Genomic DNA, 14,418 nt, shown 5'->3' on the forward strand with positions numbered 1-14,418 from the left:
ATGCGACCAGATTTCGACAAAATTATCCCGAAGAATTGGTTAAAAACGTTGCAAATTTTACTGGGCCCACAACGACGTAAATAAGGTGACATTGCTGACGTGGAATTTGCATCTGAAGTTTAGGTGTCTTGTTGTCACACTTATAAAACGAACGAAAATCTTTGCACAACGTTGCCACTAAGTAAAAATAACTCAGTTGTGAAATATTTTAACGGCAAGTCTTAAAATTAACATTAAAAATTGCAAAAATATTGATTAAAATTAAAGCCATGACCTAAGTGGCGTCCCCTTATGACGGATTTAAGTACTAAGCTCTGAAATAGGTAGAAATCTATTTATACGTTATCCGTGCCCAAATATATCAAATTCAAAACACAATGAACAACATTTAATAACAGATATAAACATTATATTAATTATACACTTGTTTTATGGCTTTGGCTGTATTAAAAACAACACGAGAAACATTTAACTGTTGTTTTTTTCAATATTATAAAAACTACTATATTCTTATTCTATAAAATGTTATATATATTTTTCTGAATTGGGCTGGACCTAAATATGGCAACTAATTTTTAAAGTGATTTTTAATGATTAAATGTGTGTTAATCAATTTAGCATTAACAGTTTGTATAATGTACTTTTTGTTTTATAATTTTGGCCCATCTTTGTGGCATAGTCCCAATATACGACAAGTCTATATCCTTTAAGCTTCTTGAATTGCTGTTCATTTAAATTTGTAAAATTTTTATGTCGAATTTGGTTATAAACGTGATCCCCCATGTTTTCTATAGGGTTGATGTCTGGAAATTGGGAGGGACAAGACAAAACATCGGTGCTTTGATCTTTTAACCAATTCGTTGGTTTTTGGATCGTTTTCATGTTGAAACATTTATTAAAAGCATTATAAATATAAGCAGATTGTTGTTTAATATATCAGTGTATATAAATCAATCATATTCTAATATATATATTAATAAGTTACTTACATATAAAATTAAATACTAAAATACTGTTTAGTTACGGTGTGGGTGCTGCCCCCTTTTGTGGAATGCAGAGTTTAACATTGTAAATTGTAGAAATCTATTTTAGTTTTTATCCGTTTTACTTGACCATAATTGTACAACCACTATCCAAAATTATTTATTATAAGAATATAATTTAACGATATGAATAAATGTTTTATTAAATGTGTGGCTGTGTTATTGACTTTAATTAATGTGCTGAAAATACCACAAGAAACATTTGAAAATCCCATTATGATTTAATATTAAATGTTCCACACACAATATATTTTTTTAAACCACTCACCAACAATAATATCATCAATTAAACAAACTGAATTATTATACAAAATTGCAAGAATTATTTTTATAGACACAAAATTGATTTGAATTTTGCCGCTGGCCGTAAGGTCACGGCTGGAAATTCCGCGTCCTTCTGTTTGCTGAACAGTTTCCATTTGAAAATCAGATTTGTATCATTCTAAATCGACCGGGAGCGTATTCGAATGGTACTTCACGATTTTCCAAGTGGGGATCTAGCAGAGGATCCACAGTTTTCCTTCAAGATTTATCGTTAATTGAAAAGTGTTAATTGTGCGTCCGAAACTGGTTCTTAAAACTTAGGAAAGGTACGAACAAGTAAGCTAGTTTTCTGTCGCACCGTCAATTTTTATCAGGTATGCGGAAATTAATCAATTTATTATTTAAATTTATTCCTTGAATATTCTGATTAATAATTTTATACAATCTCAATAACAAATATAGTACAATAATGATTAAATATTGTAAGATCTTAGTTGGAATAATTTTATTAAGTCGAGTTTTAATGAAAAATAAAGATTTAAGAGCTGATAAATAAAATAAAATTAAACAATTAATACAAACGTTTTATAATTTAATTTAAATCAGTTAAAAAGGTGAAGAAGGGGGCTAAATATTATCGAAGATAATAATGAAAATATCAAAATGCACAAATTTAATCGTAAATAACGAACCCCTTTATAAAATTTGAAAATCCCATTTTAGTGGTACCATCAAATTGTCAAATTTTTTAAACAACTCAAAAAGTATTGGGTTTAGCTGTAGTAAATGGTACTGCTATTTTTTTGCAATTATAAGTAGAATTTAAAAATCCAAAAATATACAGGGTTGAGAAATTTTGCTCAAAATAAATTAAAAAAATAGTCAAGTTATAATTGTGATAAAAATTTGAAATCAATACCTCTTTCCAGTCTATATAAACCTCTAATGAATTTGTTAGGTGAATCACCCTGTATGGGGGGTACATGTGTAGAATTTTTGGGCTCATTTGAAGACATTTGTTTTATGTTTCATATGTTAAATTGCTTTTAGATTTGTTTGCATCAGTTCAAAATAATTACAAATAGATTATTTCAAGTTAATTAAAATAACAAGCACTTTTGTAATTAGCAATTAACTTAAATCAAAGTTTTGTAAACAAACGTACTGCATGTTGCAACAATGGACTAAAAGTAAATATTAAATAAAATTAAAGTTAAATTTGAGCAAATTTAATTAATGATTATGATATTATTTATAAATAACATTATTTTTGGCAACAGTTCTGGTTATTAACAATGGAATCGTTAAAAAACCGTTATTAAAATAATTTGAATCTATTAATACTAATGATGTGGTTTTGTATTAAAAACTTCCAAGATTTTCTAAACAATGCCACATTTCATTGATTCATAATGAAGGTCGATTTAAACTGAAATGAGAATCCGAATTAATTATATACAAATCATCATGTTGTTGTGTCAAATGTTGATGTTAATTAACAAATCCGCAGAAATAGTTGTGGTGTTCTTTGGCATTTAGTGCATTAAATCACCGTTAATTATTTATACAACTGGTTATAATAAAATCACACGGGCTTACTTAACAACAGTTAAAAACACTTACTCAGTTTGTCCTTGCGCTTGGTCCATTCTTCACTTAAGCCCATAAGTGACACAAGTACGCAAGAACAAACGATTGTTTACCTGAGTTTTCGGAGAATTCACCCTATTTACAGTAATGCAAACCTAAAAACTTAAATCTACAGCCTCTAAGCTTGCATTACCTGAATTAACCGTTTTAATTTAATTGCAGAAGAAATTTTACTATGGTTTCCTCCAGGAACTTGTTGCTGAGATTCGTCACAATCCTGACGCTTCTAGACGTCAGTTTGGGCCAGTTACCTTCACCATGTCCTCACGTTTTTCAGTACGACAAACGCAAGGATCAGGTACCAATTAAACTTAACTTCTGAATTAAAATAATGTACCAAAACTGCGTTCCAGGACCGTTGGAATGGAACAATCACCTTAGAAACCGATGACGAACTTATAGGAGTCTGGATCCACGTGGACGTGGACAGACCCGTCGAACTCTTCGGGGTTGGTACTTGGTTGAAATTAAAGGACCATCAAAATTGGGGAGCAAGTCCAATAATGAAGAAAATATAAATAAAGTTGAGGAGCTGCTCCCAAATTTTGACCACCTCTTTTGGAAACACCTTGTATAGAAGAACAATTTTAGAATTCGTTTGGGGAAGTCACGACGACGGATAATCAGAAGTTCATAATCAGGAAACCTAATTATAAATTAGAGCCGGATTCCCCTGTCAAGGTTGACTTCTTCGTCAAATATAGCTTGGTCAAACCGATTCCTAGTTTGACTTCCGTACGTTTGAATGGCAAAAACATATGCAAAGCAAGGAGGAATACCCCAGTGGAAGAATCTACCGTTTACATTAGTCATAAGGTGAACAAACCTCAGCAGCAGCCCACAACTGAGGCTTCCACAACAAGCCACACCAGACTTAGAGTTACAACAGCATCAAGGTAGGTAATGATTTATTTTTGGAAGTGATTCTAACTGTTGGTGTTAGTGAATCGTCCAAAGAAAGCTTCTGGACCGAATACCCAGTGACTTCTATATCAAGACCAAGACCAAAGCCACAAATCATCAAAGACGAGTCCTGTGGCACAATAGCAAGGCGTCCAGTCGGATTGATACTGCGAGGCCAGAGCGTAGCTCAAGGTACCACCCAAGTCAAACATCAACGATAGCTTTAAATTTTTATTTGTTTAGGTCAGTGGCCTTGGCACGTCGCCCTTTACTACTCCGAAGGCATCCAATTGGAGTACAACTGCGGCGGCACCTTGGTGACAAGACGGCACGTGGTGACGGCAGCCCACTGCGTCACCAGACCCAGATCAAACCGACCCATATCGGTGGACAATTTACTGGTGTTTATGGGCAAGTACACCCTGAACAATTTCGGGTCGGAGGTGCAAAGCAGCGAAGCTCTGGAGATCAAGGTGCACCCCGAATTTGACTCCAACACCTACTACAACGACATTGCGATCATCATTTTGGGCAAGTCGGTGAAGTACACGCAGTACGTACGTCCGATTTGCTTGTGGAGCTCGAGCACCGATCTCAGCGTGGTGGTGGACAAGGTGGGCACGGTGGTGGGCTGGGGATTCGACGAAAACAGGCAGATCTCCAACAATCTAAGGCAAGCGGCAATGCCGGTGGTGTCCACCGATAGGTGCATCTTCTCCAACCGTGACCTGTTCTCCCAGTTTCTTTTCGACAAGAACTACTGCGCCGGCTACCGCAACGGCACGGGCGTGTGCAACGGCGACTCCGGAGGCGGCATGGTCTTCCCCAGAGCCGGAACTAGTGGCGTGGACACGGTTTGGGAGCTGAGGGGTTTGGTGTCGGTTAGTGCGGTGGATCACAATGAGAAGGTGTGCGATCCTCAGCATTATATGGTCTTCACCGACGTGGCCAAGCATCTCGATTGGATTAGACGGATCATCGACGACGACTAAATGTAGTTCATTCAAGTGATGTGGATTGATTACTTCCTACTCTTCAGGTCCTCTTCTGTGGTGACATTCAATTTGAGTGCATTTTGTTATCCTGGTTAATGTGGAAGAAGTGAAATTATTCTCTCTGTCACCGAACAAAAGGGGAAGAAAGAAGAAAAACTATTTAATGAGCTTCAATTGATTTAATTGGACCACAAGATTCATTCATCCTTACCTCTGGTGTTTTGGCCAATTAGTTAAACTAACCTCTGGTAATGTGGAAGAAAGTGAACCTATGTCAGAGTCATTGACCCAACGACTTAAAGCCAGTAGGGGAGAATTATATAAAACTATTTTAATATACTTGTAATTATCTCTTCATATTAATGTTAATTCAAACCGGTATATATAGATTTTATCAAATCATGATCAAAGTTCAGCAACACATGCGGAACGTGTTAATGACGCAAATAAAATAATATATTATAAGAAACTTGATGATAGCTCATCACAAAGAAAAAAAATAAAATTGCTGAATAAAAAAGTGGCCACTTCAATTCAATATAAGCAATGCTGGCGTCCTCTTTTGACGAATAGCGATATTTAAAATCGATAACAACCAGAAATATTTCAAATATTGCTACTTCCCTTGTAGTATCCATTTAAATATAAAGAAATAAATATTATATAGTGATGATATGTTTGTTTTATTTATTATCAATGTGAATAAAATTATATATTTTTTCTATTTTATTATTATTTTATTTCACAAATTAACCATCTATTAAGATTAGATGTACAATAGTGGTCATTATTTTTCTAAACATTTTAGCAATAACTCTTCTATTTAATGTGTGTATGGCATCCAATTCAAGTAGTACAGATTATATTTTTAATACATTTTAATAAGTTTCTATAATTATGGACACTACTGTATTTTCGAATATGTTGCCATAATTGTGGCCACTACAGTACTTCCGTATAACATTAAAACTGAAATAAATATATCAAAAACAGTTGTGACAATTAAAAATAATCAAGAGTACCTTTTTTTGTAAAACTGTGCTAATAATATGAAAGGGTGATAATTTTACAAATTTTTTAGTGGAGAAACCTACAAAGGTTACGAAAATATGAGAAAAAACAATGAAATTTTTGAAATCCAAATTTGTAACGTTCAAGTGGCGCCCTCTTACCGTGAATAGCGACATCAGGAGTCAACAACTGCAGAAATTTGGCAAATTTACGCTCCGCTATACAACCACTGAGCCACAAATAAATTAAATTCCATATTAAACGTGCGATTATTTTACTGGCACGGATGCGAACGAAAAGCACCAACAAACCCAGCAGGGAAACTCAATTTTCCAAATCTCCCAGCCCAAAACCACCAATTCATCAACCGACACAAACACAATTTTTTACCGACCAAAACAGTTAATTTTTTCAAACGAAAAAAATTAATTTAAATTTTGCCGCTGTCCGTAAGGTCACGGCTGGAAATTCCGCGATTTGTTTACCGAACAGGTTCCACTCGAAAATCGCATTTGTAAATCTAAACATTTATTTGGACGTGAGGACAGCAGGGTGATGCGCATGGTGTTTTTGGGGGGCGACGGTTTCCGCGATTTTCTCTGTGTGGAAGGTGCGTAGGGGATCCACAGTTTTCCTTGGTACGTTTCCCACCAATTGGTAAACTGAACTGTGCGTCCTAAACTGGACACCGGAACGTCGGAAAAGTACGAGTAAGTAAATCAGTTTTTTCTGCACATTCCTCTTCGTTTAGTTTTTATCTGGTGGGTGGAAATTGTTTATAAAAATATTGTCTGTGAACATGTTTTGATTAGGATTCTTAGTTTACAATTATAATGTCCAAAAACTACATAAAAGTGTTGATAAAATATTTTTTATTGGGTTAATATTAACATAATTAGTGTTAAAATTGTTTTTATGAGTGAACTGTCTACGAAGGTAATCAAAATATATAAATAAATATTTTAATTTTCATTAATTAGTTGAATATTGTCTAAAAATCATTATTAAGTCAAATGTTAAATCAAATTTGTTGCCACTTTTGTCACCAGCACCAAAACAATCATAAAAAGCTGCTTAACAAGAATATTTTAATAACAATGTTTACATCTCTAAAATATATAAAATGATGCCACATTAGTTTTTCATTGATAATGAAGGTCGATCAAATCGGAAATTACAGAATTAATTATGGACATCATTAATTTAAAATAATCTTGTTATTGTGTCAAAACTTAGATAAATGCAAATTAGCTAGAATCAATTCACGTAAATGGTTGAGGTATTTTTTTCGTCTTCCAGTGCATAAATCACTTCATAAAATTCAGTTTTATTAAAAATAAAACTTGGCTATAAAAGTGGCACGCCATGGAAATTTTCCTAATTATTAAAATTATTGTTAAATTGAACTTTGCGGTTTCACACCAACCAGTGGAGGCTACTCAGATTGCAGAAACCTCATGAGGCGCCACTGGACACCAGCCAATCATTAATTAAAAAATAAAAGAGTTTGAAATTTAAGTTCTACTTAACAATTCTATAATTAACTTGGTTTTGGTAAACAAAATTATTCCAAAGCCTCAAGCCATAGACTAGTGCGACCAATTTGGTTACAGAAGATGTTGGTGCCATGCGTCATAGTCCTGATGGTTCTAGACGTTGGCTTTGGCGAGTTGCGTTCGCCTTGCCCGGACGTTTTCCAGTACGAGTCGAGGCAAGAGCAGGTACAAAGCAAAACAATGTCCTCCCTTAGGAAATGTCTAAAATAACTTCCGTTTCCAGAGACGTTGGTTCGGAAGGATCCACCTACGTAGCGACGATGAACTGATTGGGATCTGGATCCACGTGGAGATGGACAGAGAGATTGAACTCCTAGGGGTTGGTTTATAATAAAATGTAAATATAAATATAATGATAAGGTTGTTTTAGAATTGGTTCGGGGATTCCACGACGTACGATAACATTAAGTTTACCATTAAGAATCATGATTATGTGTTAGAACCTGGTATTACAAAAACCATACGGATTTTTGCTCAATACTACGAGGGTCCCACACCTAATTTGGTTTCCGTCAGGCTTAATGGTAAAACTATTTGTAGCAGGGGGAAAAGATCATCCGGAAAACGCACAACTATTTACATCAGTCATAAGGTGAATTGATTTGATGGGCTTAACTGGAATTTTATTGATACATGACTTGATTTTCAACTGGTTTTTATCTTTAGAAACCACCATAAGGCAAAATATTATTGTTTAAAAACATGTTAGCTAAGGTACAGCATAACTTCAAGATGACATTAAATATTATAATCTTGTTTAAAAAACAAATTAATTTATTTTATTAACTAAAAGATTAAAAAGAAAAATATTTTCAGGACATCAACAAGACTCCTTAGTAAATATTGTCTTAATTCATTCTATTAATTAAGAGACAAAAACGAAGAATATTTTCAGACATCAGTCTTCTTAGTAAATACTATCTTGTTTAGAAAACGTAGAATTTAATTTATTTTACTAATTGAGAGACGAAAACGAAGAATATTTTCAGGATGTATATAAAGATCTTCAGTAAATATAATCTTGTTTAAAAAAAAACATATAAATTAATTCATTCTATATACTAAGAGACGAAAACGAAGAATATTTTTAGGACATCAACAAGACTCCTTAAGAAATATTGTCTTGTTTAGAAAACATACAATTTAATTTATTTTATTAATTGAGAGACAGAAACGAAGAATATTTTCAAGATGTCTACAAAGGACTTCAGTAAATATAATCTTGTTTAAAAAACATATAAATTAATTCATTTTATTAACTAAGAGACGAAAACGAAGAATATTTTCAGACATCAATAAGACTTCTTAGTAAATACTATCTTGTTTAGAAAACGTTGAATTTAATTTATTTTACTAATTGTGAGACAAAAACGAAGAATATTTTCAGAATGTATATAAAGATCTTCAGTAAATATAATCTTGTTTAAAAAAATATATAAATTAGTTTATTCTATTAACTAAGAGACGAAAACGAAGAATATTTTCAGGACATCAACAAGACTCCTCAGTAAATATTGTCTTGTTTAAAAAACATACAATTTAATTTATTTTATTAATTGAAAGACAAAAACGAAGAATTTGTTCAAGATATCTACAAAGGACTTCAGTAAATATAATCTTGTTTAAAAGACATATAAATTAATTCATTCTATTAACTAAGAGACAAAAACGAAGAATATTTACAGACATCAATAAGACTTCTTAGTAAATACTATCTTGTTTAGAAAACGTAGAATTTAATTTATTTTACTAATTGGGAGACAAAAACGAAGAATATTTTCAGGATGTATATAAAGATCTTCAGTAAATATAATCTTGTTTAAAAAAATATATAAATTAATTTATTCTATTAACTAAGAGACGAAAACGAAGAATATTTTCAGGACATCAACAAGACTCCTTAGTAAATATTGTCTTGTTTAGGAAACATGCAATTTAATTTATTTTATTAATTGAACGACAAAAATGAAGAATTTTTCAAGATGTCTACAAAGTACTTCAATAAATATAATCTTGTTTAAAAGACGTATAAATTTATTCATTCTATTAAATAATAGACGAAAACGAAGAATATTTTCAGACATCAATAAGACTTCTTAGTAAATACTATCTTGTTTAGAAAACGTTGAATTTAATTTATTTTACTAATTGTGAGACAAAAACGAAGAATATTTTCAGGATGTATATAAAGATCTTCAGTAAATATAATCTTGTTTAAAAAAAAAAACATATAAATTAATTCATTCTATATACTAAAAGACGAAAACGAAGAATATATTTAGGACATCAACAAGACTCCTTAAGAAATATTGTCTTGTTTAGAAAACATACAATTTAATTTATTTTATTAATTGAGAGACAGAAACGAAGAATATTTTCAAGATGTCTACAAAGGACTTCAGTAAATATAATCTTGTTTAAAAAACATATAAATTAATTCATTTTATTAACTAAGAGACGAAAACGAAGAATATTTTCAGACATCAATAAGACTTCTTAGTAAATACTATCTTGTTTAGAAAACGTTGAATTTAATTTATTTTACTAATTGTGAGACAAAAACGAAGAATATTTTCAGGATGTATATAAAGATCTTCAGTAAATATAATCTTGTTTAAAAAAAAAACATATAAATTAATTCATTCTATATACTAAGAGACGAAAACGAAGAATATTTTTAGGACATCAACAAGACTCCTTAAGAAATATTGTCTTGTTTAGAAAACATACAATTTAATTTATTTTATTAATTGAGAGACAGAAACGAAGAATATTTTCAAGATGTCTACAAAGGACTTCAGTAAATATAATCTTGTTTAAAAAACATATAAATTAATTCATTTTATTAACTAAGAGACGAAAACGAAGAATATTTTCAGACATCAATAAGACTTCTTAGTAAACACTATCTTGTTTAGAAAACGTAGAATTTAATTGATTTTACTAATTGAGAGACAAAAACGAAGAATATTTTCATGATGTATATAAAGATCTTCAGTAATTATAATCTTGTTTAAAAAAACATATAAATTAATTTATTCTATTAACTAAGAGACGAAAACGAATAATATTTTCAGGACATCAACAAGACTCCTTAGTAAATATTGTCTGTTTAGGAAACATACAATTTAATTTATTTTATTAATTGAAAGACAAAAACGAAGAATTTTTTCAAGATGTCTACAAGGACTTCAGTAAATATAATCTTGTTTAAAAGACATATAAATTAATTCATTCTATATACTAAAAGACGAAAACGAAGAATATTTTCAGACATCAATAAGACTTCTTAGTAAATACTATCTTGTTTAGAAAACGTTGAATTTAATTTATTTTACTAATTGTGAGACAAAAACGAAGAATATTTTCAGGATGTATATAAAGATCTTCAGTAAATATAATCTTGTTTAAAAAAAAAAACATATAAATTAATTCATTCTATATACTAAGAGACGAAAACGAAGAATATTTTTAGGACATCAACAAGACTCCTTAAGAAATATTGTCTTGTTTAGAAAACATACAATTTAATTTATTTTATTAATTGAGAGACAGAAACGAAGAATATTTTCAAGATGTCTACAAAGGACTTCAGTAAATATAATCTTGTTTAAAAAACATATAAATTAATTCATTTTATTAACTAAGAGACGAAAACGAAGAATATTTTCAGACATCAATAAGACTTCTTAGTAAATACTATCTTGTTTAGAAAACGTAGAATTTAATTGATTTTACTAATTGAGAGACAAAAACGAAGAATATTTTCATGATGTATATAAAGATCTTCAGTAAATATAATCTTGTTTAAAAAAACATATAAATTAATTTATTCTATTAACTAAGAGACGAAAACGAATAATATTTTCAGGACATCAACAAGACTCCTTAGTAAATATTGTCTGTTTAGGAAACATACAATTTAATTTATTTTATTAATTGAAAGACAAAAACGAAGAATTTTTTCAAGATGTCTACAAGGACTTCAGTAAATATAATCTTGTTTAAAAGACATATAAATTAATTCATTCTATATACTAAAAGACGAAAACGAAGAATATTTTCAGACATCAATAAGACTTCTTAGTAAATACTATCTTGTTTAGAAAACGTTGAATTTAATTTATTTTACTAATTGTGAGACAAAAACGAAGAATATTTTCAGGATGTATATAAAGATCTTCAGTAAATATAATCTTGTTTAAAAAAAAACATATAAATTAATTCATTCTATATACTAAGAGACGAAAACGAAGAATATTTTTAGGACATCAACAAGACTCCTTAAGAAATATTGTCTTGTTTAGAAAACATACAATTTAATTTATTTTATTAATTGAGAGACAGAAACGAAGAATATTTTCAAGATGTCTACAAAGGACTTCAGTAAATATAATCTTGTTTAAAAGACATATAAATTAATTCATTCTATTAACAAAGAGACAAAAACGAAGAATATTTTCAGGCATCAACAAGACTTCCTAGTAAATACTATCTTGTTTAGAAAACATATAATTTAATTTAATTTTCTAATTGAGAGACAAAAATGAAGAACCTTTTTAGAATGTATATAAAGATCTTTAGTAAATATAATCTTGTTTTAAAAAACATATAAATTAATTTGTTCTATTAACTTAGAGACGAAAACGAAGAATATTTTCAGGACATCAACAAGACTCCTTAGTCAATACTATCCCGTTTAGAAAACATGTAATTTTATTTATTTTACCAAGTGAGAGACAAAAATGAAGAACATTTTTCAGGATGTCTACAAAGATTTTCAGCAAATATAATCTTGTTTGAAAGACATATAAATTAATTCATTCTATTAAAAAAAAGACGAAAATGAAGAATATTTTCAGGCATCAACAAGACTTCCTAGTAAATACTATCTTGTTTAAAATACATATAATTTAATTTATTTTACTAATTGAAAAACAAAAACAAAGAATATTTTCAGATATCAAAGAAGACTTCTTAGTAAATTCTATCTTGTTTAGAAAACATATAATTTAATTTATTTTACTAATTGAGAGATAAAAATGAAGAATATTTCAGGATGCCAGCAAAGATTCTTAGTAAATATTGTACTATCTTGTTTAGAAAATATGTAAATTAATTTGTTTTACTAATTATGAGTAAAGTAAATAAAAATATTTGTTTTTTACACATGATAGTATATTTACTGTGGATTTTGTTCACATATGAATTAAAGAATAACGGTTTGTGTTCATTCCCTTTATTCCAGCCAGTTACCGAACCGACGTTAGCAACTCAACATCATAGACACACAACACTAGCAAGGTGAATATGCCGATTCGTTTTGAGAAACAATTGTAAACGTTGATTTTAGTGTGTCGACTGAAAGTTTCTGGACCGAACAGTCCCCAGCTCCTCTAGCAGGACCGGTGCCAACACCTCCAGTCGTCCGTCAAGAAGAATACTGCGGCAGAGTAGCAAAACGACCAGTCGAATTGATATTGCACGGCCAAAACACAACCCAAGGTACCACTCAACCAAAATTCCAACCCCGGAATAGAGTAAATTCACATCTTTGCTTAGGTCAGTGGCCCTGGCACGCCGCCCTCTACTACTCCGGCGGACTCCAACTGATCTACACCTGCGGCGGCACGTTGGTGTCGAGTCGACACGTGGTGACGGCCGCCCACTGCGTCACCATGATCTCAACCAACGAGACCATAAACGTCGACAAGCTTGTCATCTACCTGGGCAAGCACAACCTGAACAGCTTCGGCACCAACGTGCAGAGCATCGACGCCGAATCCATACACCTGCACCCCGAATACGACCCGGGCACGTTCTATAACGACATCGCCGTCGTGACGTTGTCCAGGTCGGCGCAGTACACCAAGAACGTGCGACCCGTGTGCCTGTGGAGCTCGGACACGTCGCTCAGTTCGGTGGTGAACAAGGTGGGCACCGTGGTCGGATGGGGCTTCGATGATAAAAAGCACGTCTCCGAGTACCTGATGCAGGCCGCCATGCCGGTGGTGCCGTTGGAGACGTGCATCTTTTCAAACCGCGACTTCTTCTCTCGGCTCCTGTTCGACAAGAACTACTGTGCCGGCTTTCGCAACGGCACCAGCGTGTGCAACGGCGACTCCGGCGGCGGCATGGTCTTCCCTCGGACCGGAACCAGAGGCGTGGATACGGTTTGGGAGCTAAGGGGTATTGTATCAATCGGGGTGGCGCAGCAGACCGAGATGATCTGCGATCCGGATCATTTTATCATCTTCACCGACGTGGCCAAGCATCTGCGTTGGGTGAAGAACATTATGGGCAGGCGTTGAATGAGATGCGAGTGACGTGATTTCGTTTTGAGATTATACAACTGTTCAGTTCCTTTATTTTTTATATGTTGTTTATGTGATCCGCCCGCTTTTTTTGGGAAGACTTGCCCGTGATTAATGGGGTGCGTAATTATTATTAATGGATTCATTGATTTTGTATTGACTGTAATAGGTCTATTGACCTTAAACTGCCTTTGAATCTGCAACTCAATCTGCGATAAATTTATAATAATAAACCAGTATTTTTTAAACGTATTGTTTATTATTAAAAAAAACCCTTCCATGAAAAAATAAAATTAATCAAAGAAGAAAAACAAAATATTTAAACAATTAAAAATAAAATATCTAAAAAATTTAAAAATCTATTTGAATAAAAAAAAAAAATTCCTTAAAATTTACTTATATTAAATCTCAAAAAATTATATAAATAAAGTATATTATAAATAAATAAAAATTAATTGTTAATAATAATATTTAAAGAAAAGTAAATAGTAATTCACTCTTTTAAAATATCTAATAAATTTTGTATATTAAACATTTTGAATAACCACAATTTATTAAGTATAATATAAAAATTTAAGACAAAACAATTAAATGAGATAAAATTAAAAGAGATATTATAATAGAAAATAATTAAGTATAAAAAATTATATATAATTTATAAAATAAACCATTATAATTTTCT

General features: G+C 31.5%; 2 protein-coding genes across 4 annotated transcripts; both read left to right on the top strand.

The window, feature by feature from the left end:
* The first annotated feature begins 1,484 nt into the window (after window positions 1–1,484).
* On the top strand, window positions 1,485–5,526 carry LOC109606229 (serine protease gd). Of its 2 annotated transcripts, none has more exons than XM_020022790.2 (6): window positions 1,485–1,681; window positions 3,120–3,255; window positions 3,311–3,406; window positions 3,549–3,853; window positions 3,901–4,052; window positions 4,104–5,526. In XM_020022790.2, the coding sequence occupies exons 2-6, from the start codon at window positions 3,133–3,135 to the stop codon at window positions 4,850–4,852; spliced, it is 1,425 nt and encodes a 474-aa protein (XP_019878349.1). In that variant the 5' UTR covers window positions 1,485–1,681; window positions 3,120–3,132; the 3' UTR covers window positions 4,853–5,526. The 2 variants fall into 2 exon arrangements, with proteins under 2 accessions (XP_019878349.1, XP_049824396.1); XM_049968439.1 differs by having other exon boundaries at window positions 1,485–1,643.
* A 783-nt stretch (window positions 5,527–6,309) lies between these two features.
* LOC109606234 (CLIP domain-containing serine protease B15) lies at window positions 6,310–13,984 on the top strand. Of its 2 annotated transcripts, none has more exons than XM_049968802.1 (7): window positions 6,310–6,576; window positions 7,483–7,587; window positions 7,646–7,741; window positions 7,793–8,014; window positions 12,671–12,726; window positions 12,776–12,927; window positions 12,985–13,984. In XM_049968802.1, exons 2-7 carry the CDS (start codon window positions 7,483–7,485, stop codon window positions 13,731–13,733), a joined length of 1,380 nt encoding a protein of 459 aa, XP_049824759.1. In that variant the 5' UTR covers window positions 6,310–6,576; the 3' UTR covers window positions 13,734–13,984. The 2 variants fall into 2 exon arrangements, with proteins under 2 accessions (XP_049824759.1, XP_049824758.1); XM_049968801.1 differs by having other exon boundaries at window positions 6,311–6,576; window positions 7,480–7,587.
* The last annotated feature ends 434 nt before the right edge of the window (window positions 13,985–14,418 follow it).

This window comes from Aethina tumida, chromosome 6 (genome assembly GCF_024364675.1).
Source record: "Aethina tumida isolate Nest 87 chromosome 6, icAetTumi1.1, whole genome shotgun sequence".
In the NCBI taxonomy this organism is placed as follows: domain Eukaryota; kingdom Metazoa; phylum Arthropoda; class Insecta; order Coleoptera; family Nitidulidae; genus Aethina; species Aethina tumida.